We start from the raw sequence: 14,452 nt of genomic DNA, 5'->3' as shown, positions 1-14,452 counted from the left end.
CGGAGCCATCGTGCATCTTAATTCTGACATCACCAATACCAACAATATTGCAACATCGATCATCACCCAAATAAACCGAACCAGAATTAACCGGCATGTATGTCGAAAACCATTCCCTATTTGGCGTGATGTGATAAGAACATCCAGAATCAAGAATCCAAGCATCCGTCAATTGTGTCGTTGAAATAGAAAGCATATCACCCTCACTGCAATCAGAATTATCATCCTCGACCACGTTCACAGACTTGGATGAGCCATCACGCTTCTCATCAGTCTGCTTTTTCAACTTCGGACAGTCTCGCTTCATATGTCCCGCCTCCTTGCACTTATAACAGTGAATCGTCTTCTTATCCCTGGATTTAGATCTGGAATTCCGCTTCCCGGACCCTGCCTTCTCTGGCTTCCGTCCACGATCTCGATTACCCTTGACATATAAGCTATCGGCTTGAGAGCTTTCCCCTGCATTCTGCTTCCGCTGGTTGAGCCAACAAGGCTGCAGTAATCTCCTCAACATTGATAGTCTCTTTCCCATATGTAAGAGTAGTCACCATGTGTTCGTAAGAGGAAGGTAACGAACACAACAGAATCATCGCTCTGTCTTCATCCTCAATTTTCACATCAAGCCAAGCCAGATCAGAAACGATTTGATTGAAGACATTCACGTGTTGCGCCAAATCGTGATCGTCCTGCATCTTCAGCCCATACAGCCGCTGCTTCAGATACAGTTTTGTCGTTAAGGATTTGGACATAAACTGACTTTCCAACTTCCTCCAAATTTCGTCTGGAGACGATAGATGCATGACGTGATACATGACCTCGTCCGCCAAGCATAATCGTATGGTTCCTGCCGCTCGCTGCTGCAATTCTTCCCAATCTTCCTCATCCATCGACGCCGGCTTTATAGGTCGCAAAGCCTTCAAGATCCCTTGCTGCGCCAATAGATCCTTCACCCTCGTTTGCCATAATCCGAAGTTACCCTGACCATCGAATTTCGCGACTTCGAATTTTGCTCCTGACATCTGATACCAATTGTTGACGAAAACGGGTAAAGAAAACGAAAGAACACGAGAATTTTACGAGGTTCGGCAATGTGCTTACGTCCTCGGTGCCTAGGCGGCGCTAGAATTTTATTCAATGATATTTTAGGTCTAGGTTACATCTCTATTTATAATAGAAAACCCTGGTACATAATTACAAAATCAACCCTGTACCGTACCGCGGGGGCTGCGCCCCCACACCCCCAACCCACATAATTCGTAACCCCACAACGAGACTTTTTATGAGCCATACATAACAGAGGGGGATGGGTGACTGAGAGAGTTGGCTCAGGTAATAATGGAGTGCACAATAATTTGTGAATAATGGAAGGCGTGCCTCATGATATGCGCCTTCCCTGCACGTGTCAGATTTTCCAACGAAGGTGCCCTTTATGATCCGCGCCTTTGCTACGTGTCGTTAGTTTGGACAGAACCTCGCAAAGGCGCTCTTCATATTTCTAGCTTTTTCACCGTGGCGTCAACTTGAACAAAATCATGGGAAGGCACGCCTCATGATCCACGCTTTGTCAGAAAAGGTCTAGATCGATTAATATTTGGAGAAAGAATGTCTGACAGGTAATATTTGGTTGTTAGGGTGTTACTTGGGTAAAATTGCCGTGAATGACCAAGTAATGTTAACCGTTTCAATAGGGTCAAGTCTAGCTAATGAGAACAAAGCTGAAGTAAGCGGGTGAGATAGACAGGGTTGACCCCATCATGCTGTTCCCTGTCGTGTCTTCTTTGGGGTGGTGAGATGAGATCTTTTCAACCTTGAGTAATTCTTGGGATGGGATGGAACCCAATTCTGTTTTGACATTGTAATATTTTCAAAATTTTGATTATGAGCAGTTAAATAGAATAAACTTATGCTCGTCCTTTATTTGTTTTAGTTCAATGTACCACCAAAACCAACGTAATTTTCTTACAGCATTGAGATTTCATAGTTCGAAATAGTGATTAGAGGTTGTTTAGAGTAAAAATCACATTTTCAGCATATGTTCTCTTTTATGGACTCGTAGGCATGCAAATGGAGCAACTCATGCATTTTTAAGGATCATCTTATTACATGCCAATTATATTGAATGAGCATCGCCTCCCATAACTTTATCTCTTCTTAATGGTGATACAATCGCTATGTGATTTGGTACTATTTGATCAATATAGATTTGTTTATTTTTAAAAATAAATGAAATAAAATTTAGTTATAAGTTTTTCACATTTATATGAACTCAAATAGGATACGAGATTATTGATGATTAGTTGATCTAAAGAGACAAGATGTTAGCTAGATTCATTAAATATGGCAAACGATTAACATTTTAAATAAAGAAAACTAAATTAAAAGAATCATTCTTATGACAAGCATTACAATACGTATTTTGAATTAGTTGACCTATGAGTCATAAATTAAAATTTTGTTTTTGTTTTTTTAATTTTCACATAATTTTAGTTTTCAAATATTATTTTTAGAATTTTAACCAAATACCAACCCAAAATTCAAAAATCAGTGAAATCTAATCAAATGGTAAAATTCACCTATCATGCCTCACTTATTATTAGAGTTTCATTTTCATCCATCACATTTCAAAATGATATATTTTTCATCCTCAACCTATTGAAATGAGTTTTACCATTCGTCCTTTTCTGTTAGTCAATTGTTAAATATTGGGCTAAAATCTTTGAACTTTATAAGTAATTCCAACATAGCCCCTAAACTTTTTGTGTCCGACAATATTTTTGAAATTTGATAAATATTTACTATACAAATGAAAGACAATCAAAAATAAAAAAAAAAGACTTGCAGCTTAGTTCAACAACAATTTTTACTCTAAGGGTGCGTTTGGTTCACGGAATGTAAGATTACCAGTGGGAATAAAAGATTACCAGGGAATAGGATTACTGGAATGTCACATTACTGTGTTTGGTTAGTTTGGCAGGAATGTAAGATTACAGTGTTTGGTTGAAGGAATAAAAGATTACTGGAATGTATATTTTACCAAATTGTCCTTGTTCTATATTTGTTTTTTTAACAAGTGAAATTCTAAATATTTAAATAAAAATTATTTATATAAAAATTCTATTTTTTGATAATATATTACTTGAGTATTTAAATATATCATGTATTATTTTAATTTTAATTAATATTAAATTGTACATAATTTATGTAAAAAATATATTAAAATGAGTTTTTGTTATGTAACAAATGAGATAATTCTTGAGTAAGAATACAAATGTAAATTAAAATTCAAACCCTGTATCTTTATTTTGAGGAATTATGATTATCAGTTTTTATTTTATTATAACGAGAACCATATTACAAAATGTGGCTAGTTAATTCATTAAAATCTTCTTGGATGACTGTGTAATCCATAAAAGTGTTCACATGAATATATTCGGTTGAACAAGATGACAAATACAGTGTAATGGAAGTTCATAATCTTAATCCCACATGAAGATATGAGTTTTTGTTCACTTGATTCTTGGTTTGTTAAAATAAATTTATTTAACTTCCTCAAAGAAGGGAATTACTTTTGTTTTGTTTTGTTTTTGAATAAAGAATCAGCTATCAAATAAGTTAAATAATTTCACGCTCACTTCAAACTTATCAATTAATTCAACAATTAGAAATACAAAGAAGCAGTTGCAGTTCATGTTTACTTTTTCTCAGACCAATAAACATTTGTCAATGAAAACATGTGTGGCCACGTTTATGGCATACAGTTGAATGTATTCAAAAGGAGATAGACTAGTGCTTCTGGTAGGAACAACAGTTAATCAACTTAAGCTACAAACTTTCTGATTCAATTTTGCTGTCGTTTCTGAACTGTAAAGTTAAATCAACAATCATGAACATAATTTTAAAGAAACATCTGCACATCATGTTTATTTACTAAGACTAAAAAATGGAGCAACCAGAATATCAAATCACTCGGATTAAGAGTTAAATTCCAATCCAATTCAAAAACGAGGCCTCCGCTTCTTATAAAAAAATTCCAATCCAATTCACATGGGTAGGTGTTACCCAGAGTTTGACATGCCTTTTTATTTTAAACCATAAAACCTACTAATAAGCATGATAAGAAGAGTTATACTTTTTCCTTGAAAATTTTAAAGCACATACTGACAATTACAATTCTCATGAGTTGCCTCACTTGTCACCTCTAATGTTGTCCAAACACATGAAAACACTAAATGGGCATGCTTAATGAACAAAGCATTAGTAATAAGCTAAGAAAAAGCTTACACTATAAGCATTCCAGCCTGGAACAGATACCATCCCTTGGGGTAAAATCAAGGGTGCATAACTTGATGGACCTTGCCAACGGGGGCTAGGAATGAAAGATGCTCTTGACCAATTTGTAATTCCTCCTGGATATGACTGCTGACCAGGAGTGGCTGGAGAAGGGATAGTTTGATAAATAGGATAGCCACTCAATGAAACCATCATATTAGTTGGTTGAGGATGGTGAAATTTACAAGTGCTCCCGAACTTATATTGTCCAGTTCTTAGATAATAAACACACTCAGTCTCGTCCTGTATGAAGGAAAAAGAAAGCAAGTTATACTAAGACTATGAATCACCAATTACCACACAAAAAACTATATGTATCATTGAAGAAATACAGCTTGCCAACAAGGTCCAAACTTACATAACAACCAAACAATATTTTTAGGCTAAAATGGTCCAAACTTACATAACAATCCATATTTAAAGTTGAAACCAATTTCGTAACTCAAAACTGAAAAGAGGAAAGCCTCTCTTTGAGTAATAGCAAGTGATAAAGATTTTAATTTATCATCCTTGACTATATATGTGCATTTTTCATATTGGTTCTAATCTGGATGCCATTAATTTCCGGGTTCTTTTTCAATTAATCCAATTAGAAAATTGTATTTTTTTCGTTTAAAATGAAAAAGAGACAAAACTGAAACCAGAAGGACATGGATATTGACATGATCTTGCATCATTTTAAAATTGTATTTTAAGGAGTAAAAGGAAAAAATAAAATCCAAACCGGGCGAAGAGGGTAGCCCAAAATATTTAAGGAAACTCTCCCAGCTATCGCTGCTTTGTCTCTAGGATGGTGAAACTTGCATGTAGCTCCAAATTTGCAAGTTCCTGTTTTCAGGTAGTACTGCAGAGCAGTTAAGAGGAAAACGTCAGTTGTTGGATCTGAACATATATGAAAAATGAGAACCAGAGAGTCCTATAATTGGACACGATGCAGTAAAACCAAAAGATTAGCTTCTATCGAGATCGCAGTTTAGCTTCCAATGCAGTAAAAGCAGGAGTCAGTTATCCAACCTTTGCAGAATGGAAAAGAAGAAAGCAAATACTAGAAGAAGTCAGTCTCCTAGTCAAGTTAGCAGTTCAGACTAAAGTTTGACTGCTAAGTCAAACCACTAGAAGAGAAGTAAACCTTTTCTCAACCCAATTTATTAGCATATTTCTATCTTCTTAGTTTCTTTATTTGTTTATTTCCTTATACTAGGATCAAGTCAATATTCCATCTGTCTTTATGAATCGCTTTTGACAACAAAAACCTTTGAGGCAAAAGCAGAGACAAAGGAGGAAGAAACCACATACAATCTTTATCATCAACAATCTATGTTGGTTATACTATTATTTTCAATAAATTTTCCTTTAACCTAAAATTAGTCTCACTCTATTCAACATTCAGCAGGATTTGTCCCTAAATCTGAAACAATCCTTGTTTCATTATGAACAAAATTAAAAGTAGCAGGATTACTCATTTAATTCTAGTGAATTATCTATATAGATGTGAACAAATTATGCACTGCAAAACTAATGGATCCAAAAGTGAAATCCATAAAATTGTGTATTTTGTGGACAGAAAAATGAATAAAGCACTGTAACATTATGAAGCAAAGTCAGAGAAAGTAAAAGATTCATGTGATTTCTAGATCCTCACGAAAGAACTAGTACTCACAGTAAGCTCAAATCAAAAGCATGGAGGTCGAATTAAGGAGAAGTTGTTGAAACTAGACTACCAGGAAAAGAATCAAAAGCAAAAGAAAAATTAAAAGCAAAGGAAAAATTAAAAGCAAAGGAAAAGAATCAAAATCAAAAGCAAAGTAACATTACTGGGAAATTAAAAAAAATGAGTGGAGGAGAATCTTACAAGAAAAAATTCTCAGCAAAGGAAATTGGACAGAAGCGAGGTCACAGGGAGAAGATGAGAAGAAAGGGTATTTTAGCCCAAATGCCTGGGAATAAATAAAAACCTATGTAATATGTGGGAATCACATTCCCATTAAAAAGGTAAAAAAAATTACTGTTGGCAATGAGATAATACCCTCAAGTGGGAATCTTTCCCATCCAAACGTGAGTATAACAGCCCGGGAAAAGAAAATTCCTACCAGTAAACAAGATTTCCACGATCCGTTTGGTTCACGGAATGTAAGATTATCAGTGAGAATAAAAGATTAAAAGAGAATATGATTACTGAAAATTTTGTATTTTGTGTTTGGTTGGTTTAGCAGGAATGAAAGATTATTGGAATGTATATTTGACCAAATTGTCTATATTATATATTTGTTTTTTAACAAGTTGAAAAATATTTATATATTTTCTTTAAAAAAATTAAATTCATAAAAAATTATATAATTTTTTTAATAAAATTGAAAATATAAAAATGTTTAATGAAAGGGTAAAATTTTATTTTAACTCCTGAACTTTATATAAAATTTTAATTATATATTTTTTTTGTAAATCTAAAATAGTTTAAAGATAATTTTATAATTTAACATTCGTAGAATTTTTATTATTTAATGACAAAAGAATAATATTTTTTTAAAAAAAAATTTAAGGATATTTTAATAAAAAACACCGATAATACAACAATATATAAAAAAAGAAATAATAATATTCTCAATAATATATTAAAAAAATTTACTATTAATAATAAAATATTATAAAAATAAAATTTTCTGCCAACCAACCATAAAAATATAAATTTTATTCGGATGAAAATTTCACATTCTCATGAACAAACAGGTACTAAAAAGATTAGTAGATTACCATTGCAATTGGCAATTTGGCCGTTGTTTATAAACGAGTTTATTGCAATCATTTACTTCCATTTTTAAAGCTTCTTTGTCACTCTTTCCCATCTTATCTCTCTCTTTTCATCATTAAATTGGTCCGTTCAATCGATCGCCGGAACTTCATCTCCGTTACACGAGCTGCCAACATTCCGGCGATCTTCCTTTCCCCACGACTCTTTTCGAATTTTTGATCAATTAATGGTGATAAGAAGCCAATCCTTTCCCGAAAATTAAAAAAAGTAAAAGGAAGAATCTCATGGGAATGACCGTTCCCCCTTCTGTGATCTGAATTTATGAATCTCTCCTTATCCATTTTTGAATTTAGTTTCTAGGCAATTATGCCATGCATTCCGATCTATTGAAATCTCAAAATCACCGTTGTCGACTTCCGAATCCCTGGCTCCGTTAGTCAACCTAATCCTTGTTATGTTTTTTATTTTTTGGGGGGAAAGATGTTGAAAAAAATTATCAAAGGGAGCAAGAAGCATTCCAAATCGGATTCAATGTTAATGGATTCTGGGTCCCGTCTACCAGGTTCCGGTACTATCTTGTCGGATCCAACACCAAATATGGTCGTCAACCACGCACCAAGCACTAATTCCAGCAGCCATGTGGTCGCACTCCCACCCCCGATGACCACCGTCGAACCCTTGCCGTTATTACGAGACGCCCCTGTTTCGGAGAGACAAAACCTACTCTTGCGAAAATTACAGATTTGCTGCTTCCAATTCGATTTCGTAGATGTCCTAAAATCGGCCCGTGAAAAAGAAATCAAACGGCAAACGTTGCTGGAACTTGTCGATTTTATTCAATCAGGGTCTAGCAAAATCACTGAGATATGCCAGGAAGAGATGATTAAAATGGTCGGAATCAACATTTTCCGGAACCTTCCTCCAGCGTCTCACGAAAGTACGGGGCAAGTAGCCTCGGATCCTGAAGAAGAGGATCACTATTTGGATCCCTCGTGGCCACATTTACAGATTGTATACGAGCTTCTTTTGAGATATGTTGTGTCTCCTGCTACGGATACTAAGGTCGCAAAGAAATACATTGATCATTCATTCGTTTTGAAGTTGCTTGATTTGTTTGATTCGGAGGATATCAGGGAAAGAGAGTTTTTGAAAACAATTCTTCATAGGATTTATGGTAAATTCATGGTGCATCGACCCTTCATTAGGAAGGCCATAAATAATATTTTCTATAGGTTTATATATGAAACAGAGAGGCATTATGGGATCGGGGAGCTTTTGGAGATTCTAGGGAGTATTATTAATGGTTTCGCAGTGCCTATGAAAGAGGAACATAAGTTGTTCCTTGTGAGAGCGTTGATTCCTTTGCATAAGCCGAAACATATTGCCATATACCATCAACAGTTGTCTTATTGTATTACACAATTTGTCGAGAAGGACTATAAGCTAGCTGATATAGTTATCAGAGGGTTGTTGAAGTATTGGCCATTGACTAATTGTCAGAAGGAAGTTCTCTTCCTCGGGGAACTTGAGGAAGTACTTGAAGCAACACAGTCTGCAGAGTTCCAACGATGTATGGTTCCTCTTTTCAGACAGATTGCACGTTGCCTCAATAGCTTACATTTCCAGGTAACTTTTAAGGGCTTTTATTTTATCTTTTGAATGCTTCACTGATTTTGCAAATTCCAATAGCTTGAGTTGTCAATCACCGTTAAGAACCAATGGCATTTTGAACTGTCGAATCTTGAATTGTTGCTAGGATGTGATGATAAATCTTATGAACTTTGAGGTATATTTCTTTTGAATATGTCACTCCAAGTATGCTAATTCCAATAGCTATAGTAGTCAATCACCTTTAGGAACCAGTTGTATTCTCAATTGTGGAAAGTTGAATTGTTGCTAGGGTGTGAAGATAAATAATATGAACATTTAAGGGCTTGTCTTTTGGATATGTCACTCTGATTATGCTAATTTTAATGGTTTGAGCAATCGGTCATCTTTAGCAACCACTAGTATTCTGGATTTTGGAATGTTGAATTGTTGCTATGTGCTAGATGTGAAGTTAAATCATATAATAGTAATTAATTTTGATGCCAAGTTGTGAGCTTATGATATTTCTCCTTTATAAATTTATGGTCTTCCCATGTAATTTCTTGTAATTCTGATGTTTATACCTTTTTTTCTCATTTCTGTTTTGTTTTTGGAAAGTTGTGCTATGTGTTGCCTAGTTTTGAGCATTATATTTGCTTCAGGCTGGCTTCATTCTTTCTGTATCCAGAAGAAATAACTGTAGAGTAAGCCAATGCTCAATTCACTAAGCTAGCCTCTACTTTCTCCCACACTGCAGTTTATCTGTGTTTGTTTGACTGTGCTGCTGTTTCCTGGTTATATGTTGTTTGAGACTCTATCAAACATCAATTATTTCTTCTTTGTGTAATGTCTTGCATCATTGATTTTCTATAGCCATCCTCTTTGTTTGTATATAATATTTTATTTCTATGCGAAAGTTATTGTTAGAGCTTATGAATAGATATATGACGATCCAAAGGTCAACTTGTGGTTTAGAAGTTCTTTCTGTTGTTTCATTTTAGGTGCGTTCTTTCATTTTCTTGTATAGCTGCTCCTCATGTCATATTTTCACCAATCTGGAATACACTTCCTTCTCAAAAGATGTTCATTTTAAGCACATATGCCGGTTTCGAGATATACGACTTATTGCTTGGTTCCATAGATTGCTTTACAACCCTTGCCTGTAAATTCTAGATATTGTGTCCTTATCATGACTGTTATAAATCTTCAGTCTGGTGTTCCTTTATTGATTTATTGCACTACAACTTTTTTGCTTATTCATTTTTCCTTCATATTGTATTTGGTAGGGGGGAAATACTTTCTTTCCATCTTTTCCTTTGGTAGGAGGGAGTAGAAAGGGAAGGAAAATGGTAGATATGTACCTTTATCTTCAAATCCGATCCTTCAACTTAAATGAGCAATTTATTTTTAAATTTTACTCCTTACCTCTTTCTTTCCTTATGTTTTCCACCCTTGATTTCAAACTCAGTGATAGAAAGATAATTTTCCTTCATCTCCATTTTTTTTTCTTTCATCACTTATTTCCCTTCACTTTATCTTCCTTCCTATCATGCATAGTGTCAAGTCTTGTAGATCGCATTTTGCCTCGAATGCCATATGGTTGGAATATAGTTCTTAACTGATCTTGTTTAGCTAAGTTTCACTTGTGATGGATCTCCTTTTGTCAAGGAGGATTGGGTAAAATATGCCATATGGTTGGATAGTTCAAAATTGGTCTTGCCCAGGTAAGTTTCTCCTATGGTGAATTACCTTTCATAGAGGATATAATTTTGGACTTGTTTTTGTTCGCTTTGTTAATAAGCTCGCTTTATTAATAAGCTTTCAAAGCTCGCTTTATTAATAGGCTTTCTATTGTGCTGCTTACAATTTAGAATTGTTGGAGAGAGCCGGCTATAAGTATTTTTGGTTTCTTTAGAACTTGCTTTGGATATTTGTAATAAGATAGAACTTTCTTATAAATAAGACCCTGTTGTGTTGCAGGTTGCAGAGAGAGCTCTCTTCTTATGGAATAATGAACACATTGTGAGCTTAATTTCCCTGAATTGTCAGGTGATATTACCAATCATATTTAAGGCATTGGAGAGGAATACCCGAAGTCATTGGAATCAGGCAGTTCATGGTTTGACCGTGAATGTGCAGAAGATGTTCATGGAAATGGATGCAGAGTTGTTCGATGAGTGTCAGAGAGAGTTTGCAGAGAAAGAAGCCAGAGCGCAAGAGGTTGAAGAGCAACGAGAAATGACATGGAAGAAACTGGCGGACGTGGCCGCAAAGAGAGGATGACGCTCATGGAAATGGATGCAGAGTTGTTCGATGAGTGTCAGAGAGAGTTTGCAGAGAAAGAAGCCAGAGGACAAGAGGTTGTAGAGCAACGAGAAATGACATGGAAGAAACTGGTGGATATGGCAGCAAAGAGAGGATGACGCAACATGGTAACAGTCTTAACTATTACTGTCGGTTTGTTCAGCATAGAAGTGATTCGTTTTCCTTTCTCCATTTTGGTGGTATTCTTTTTCTTTTGCAAAAGTTTCTTCTTTTGAATTTTATTTTTGTTGTCAATCTGATCGATGAAGATACATTTAAAATGCATGGAATTTGTTAGTATCATGCTAAAGATTAAGAATGATCTGTGAGGAACGACTTTTATTACATGGAATTTTCGTTCTTTAAGATAAAATTAGGATCAAATTATTGGAATTAAGGTAGTTGGGTATCTCATCATGATTGGTTTGGCTGGTTTATATTCATAGTTGTTACTGAAAACTGACAGACAGATACTCGACTTAGATGTAACTGTTGTGTATGGGTATATATTTGAATTTGGTATGTTTAATTTTTCAAAAGATTTTTTTACATAGTCAGAGAGTTCATATCCATGTTCAAAAATATGTTGCACGCAAGTACTTCCAGAAAAAAGAATGAAGAGTTGGAGTGATATTATTTAGGAAGTGTTAATGTTATCATTTAGGAGACCGGTTGGATAGAAGCTGAGATGATGTTCTTGATTTTTTTGTATTGTATATTCATTTTACATAATCTTAGAAAGCTGTCTTCAAGTCGACAGAAGCATGCAATTAAAATTCAATTATTTTTTTTATAAGAATGAGAGGTCTCGTTAAAAATTCAATTATGAAACTCAAAATTTCACGACTTGTATATTTGTAATGCAAAACATGTTCTACTCTGTCATCTTTTAGATTGTCTTCTTGTTTTTATGTTTTTTTCCTCCCCTTAAAAGTGATACTAATTCCTAAAGTAGATGTAATTTTATAAATTCTTTTTACTAAAAGGTTTAATAGGAAAAAATGGTTCCACAATGTTTGTCAAAATGGTCTCTTTGATCTTTTTTTTTAATATTCTAACTCTTCATATTTCAATTTTTGGTCAAAATAACACATAATAGATAGAATTCATTTTGTTGACTAACGATCAACATATATTATTGACGTGATATTTTTTCACATATTTAATTGATAATGTAACACATGATAGTCATCACTTTAAATGACGTAACACGTATCATGTCATCATATTGGGTGATGATACATGATACATCTTTACACATGATGGTGTGACACATATAATGTCATCACTTAAGATGTTGTGTTACATGTCACATATTTATCATTACCATTGAAGTTTTAAAATGTAATACCTCAAATATTAGGTCAGTGACTATTTTGAAATGATTTAAAAATTTGGAGGATTAAATTGAATAAATGGTAAAGTATAAGAAATGATTTAATTAAGACCAATTAGAAAGAATGGAATAATGAAAGGGCATTTTGGTCCTTTAGAGTGAAATGAATTTAAAATTCATTTTATTAGGGATTTAAGAAAGGTAAAAGGGGGAAAGTTAAAAACTAAACTAAATCATCTACTCTTCTTCTTCCCCCGTGACTGTGCTCTCCTCCATAGCCAAAGATCATAACAAAACTCCTCAGTCAAGCAAGAAAAATGGCAAAGATAAAGTTGTTGAGTAGCCAGATATCATTACAGCTTATTAGCGAGGCTTATCAGGTGAGTGCATTTATAATATTTGTATGAAAGGAGGAAGACTCGCGACGAGTTAATCTCGAATGTTGTGTTAAATGTATATTTTACAATATTTTGGTATATTTTCATAATGTATATAGAAATGATATTATGAATAATTTTTATAGTATGAACTAATCTAAAATGAATGGATGAATGTTAATGTTGTGTTATGGTTATCTATGTTACCGAAATAAATGAAAATGCATAACGGTGCATTATTGGTAGAAAGGTGCCATAAATGAAAATTCATAACTGTGAATTATTGGCAGAAATGTGTAATAAATGAAAAAGCATAAAGGTGCATTATTGACAGAAAGGTGTCATAAATGAAAATGCATAACGGTGCATTATTGGTAGAAAGATGCCATAAATGAAAATGCATAATGGTGCATTATGGGCAGAAAGGTGCCACTCATGGTATTCATAAAAGGTGAATGACCATTTCTACACTTCGGTGCAATCTATGTATCTTAAATTCTTATTTAACATATATTGGGTAAAATAAAGTATAATTGGTAACAAAATACAGGAAAAAATAAGTATGCTTGGCATATTAAGAATGATTTTGATGAATATATGAAAGAAATATGGGTTTAATATGGGTTTAATTGAGATGATTAACTAATTTTTATGAAGTATACGATTTAGTTCGTATTTCAATAGCTATAATGATTATGTATGAATTTTCAATTCATTTTCATTATTATGCCTCACTATGTAAATACTTAACGTGTGTTGATTTCATGCGTAGGTAAAGGTAAAGACTTAGTAGAGTAAGGAGTGCAGCAAAGAACATCAATCCAAGGTTGACTAATCAGTAACTATAGGACAATCATATATTCTTTTGATAATTAGATGGCATGTATATGAATCTAAGAAAAATGCTCTGTAATGTATTTAAGTTATAACTTTGTAATAGTTTAAAATGAATGTTTTACCTTATATTAAAATGTTTTGTTTTAAATTTCAAAAAACCATTTTACAGATTTATAAATAAGAAAATGTTTTTTAAAAGAAGTTATGTGACACTTGTGACATGTGTACGAGAACGTATAAGGGATATGGGTGTTACATTTATTGGTATTAGAGTTATAGGTTTAGCCAATTCTCGGTCGAAATCGGGTTTATCTGAATTTAGAAAAAAGAATTACATGCCATTAAGATTGTAAAGGTTACTGATAGGTTGTCATTAGAGTGTGATTGATGTCACTCCTTACTAACTTTAGTACTATTATGTATGTTCTAGAAGATGTTGGAATCTTCAAACTTGTGAAGAGCGACTAATCGAGAAAATAATAAAGGATCGAGTAGCGAAAGCTATGTGGAAAATATTGAGCACCCAATTCCATCAGAGAACGCTAGCGCACCGACACATCAGGGTATGCCCTTGTCGGAGTTTAGAGCTTTTATTCAAGCTCTCGACGCCATATTGACCTGATTCCAACCTCATCCACCTCCCCTTGCTCCTCCAGTACCGAGGATGTTGATTCCAAAAGAATTGAAGATATTAGGAGCTCCTGAGTTTCGGGGAGAAGAGGATGAAGGTCCTATGGAGGTTGACTTATGGCTAAATGATGTAATGGTAATGCTTGAAAGTCTTCACTGCTCGGATTTGGAAAAGCTGGGTGGAGTTGTATCTTTACTTAGGGGATCAGCTCGAATATGGTGGTTAAATACTATAATGTCTGCACCATCGGAACAAGTGACTTGGAAGTTCTTCCTGGAGGAATTTAAGAACAAGTATGTTGG

The 14,452-nt window shown here is 34.1% G+C and overlaps 2 protein-coding genes across 2 annotated transcripts; one reads left to right on the top strand and one right to left on the bottom strand.

Moving 5' to 3' along the window:
- Window positions 1–4,239: 4,239 nt before the first annotated feature.
- LOC120182490 (zinc finger CCCH domain-containing protein ZFN-like) lies at window positions 4,240–5,792 on the bottom strand. The gene is made up of 3 exons (XM_039187463.1): window positions 5,714–5,792; window positions 5,054–5,211; window positions 4,240–4,572 (listed from the first exon to the last, which is right to left on the bottom strand). The coding sequence occupies exons 1-3, from the start codon at window positions 5,790–5,792 to the stop codon at window positions 4,255–4,257; spliced, it is 555 nt and encodes a 184-aa protein (XP_039043394.1). The 3' UTR covers window positions 4,240–4,254.
- Window positions 5,793–7,167: 1,375 nt separating this feature from the next.
- Window positions 7,168–11,332, top strand: LOC120181922 (serine/threonine protein phosphatase 2A 57 kDa regulatory subunit B' beta isoform-like). Its single transcript, XM_039186949.1, has 2 exons — window positions 7,168–8,704; window positions 10,646–11,332. Exons 1-2 carry the CDS (start codon window positions 7,559–7,561, stop codon window positions 10,946–10,948), a joined length of 1,449 nt encoding a protein of 482 aa, XP_039042880.1. The 5' UTR covers window positions 7,168–7,558; the 3' UTR covers window positions 10,949–11,332.
- Window positions 11,333–14,452: the final 3,120 nt, after the last annotated feature.

The sequence above is a fragment of the Hibiscus syriacus genome, unplaced genomic scaffold (assembly GCF_006381635.1).
Source record: "Hibiscus syriacus cultivar Baekdansim isolate YM2019G1 unplaced genomic scaffold, ASM638163v2 tig00003721_pilon, whole genome shotgun sequence".
Classification (NCBI taxonomy): Eukaryota; Viridiplantae; Streptophyta; class Magnoliopsida; order Malvales; family Malvaceae; genus Hibiscus; species Hibiscus syriacus.
This window is presented reverse-complemented; position numbering and strand designations above follow the sequence as displayed.

What these genes read in the sequence shown, in the direction of transcription:
- LOC120182490 (XM_039187463.1), bottom strand. Translation starts at nt 5,792, where the DNA reads ATGAGTAATCCTGCTACTTTTAATTTTGTTCATAATGAAACAAGGATT. An exon ending in AGGGACAAATCCTGCTGAAT is followed by an intron (nt 5,212 to 5,713) that starts GTTGAATAGAGT and finishes ATATATGTTCAG; the next exon opens with ATCCAACAACTGACGTTTTC. An exon ending in TGGGCTACCCTCTTCGCCCG is followed by an intron (nt 4,573 to 5,053) that starts GTTTGGATTTTA and finishes TCCTTCATACAG; the next exon opens with GACGAGACTGAGTGTGTTTA.
- LOC120181922 (XM_039186949.1), top strand. Translation starts at nt 7,559, where the DNA reads ATGTTGAAAAAAATTATCAAAGGGAGCAAGAAGCATTCCAAATCGGAT. An exon ending in TCAATAGCTTACATTTCCAG is followed by an intron (nt 8,705 to 10,645) that starts GTAACTTTTAAG and finishes GTTGTGTTGCAG; the next exon opens with GTTGCAGAGAGAGCTCTCTT.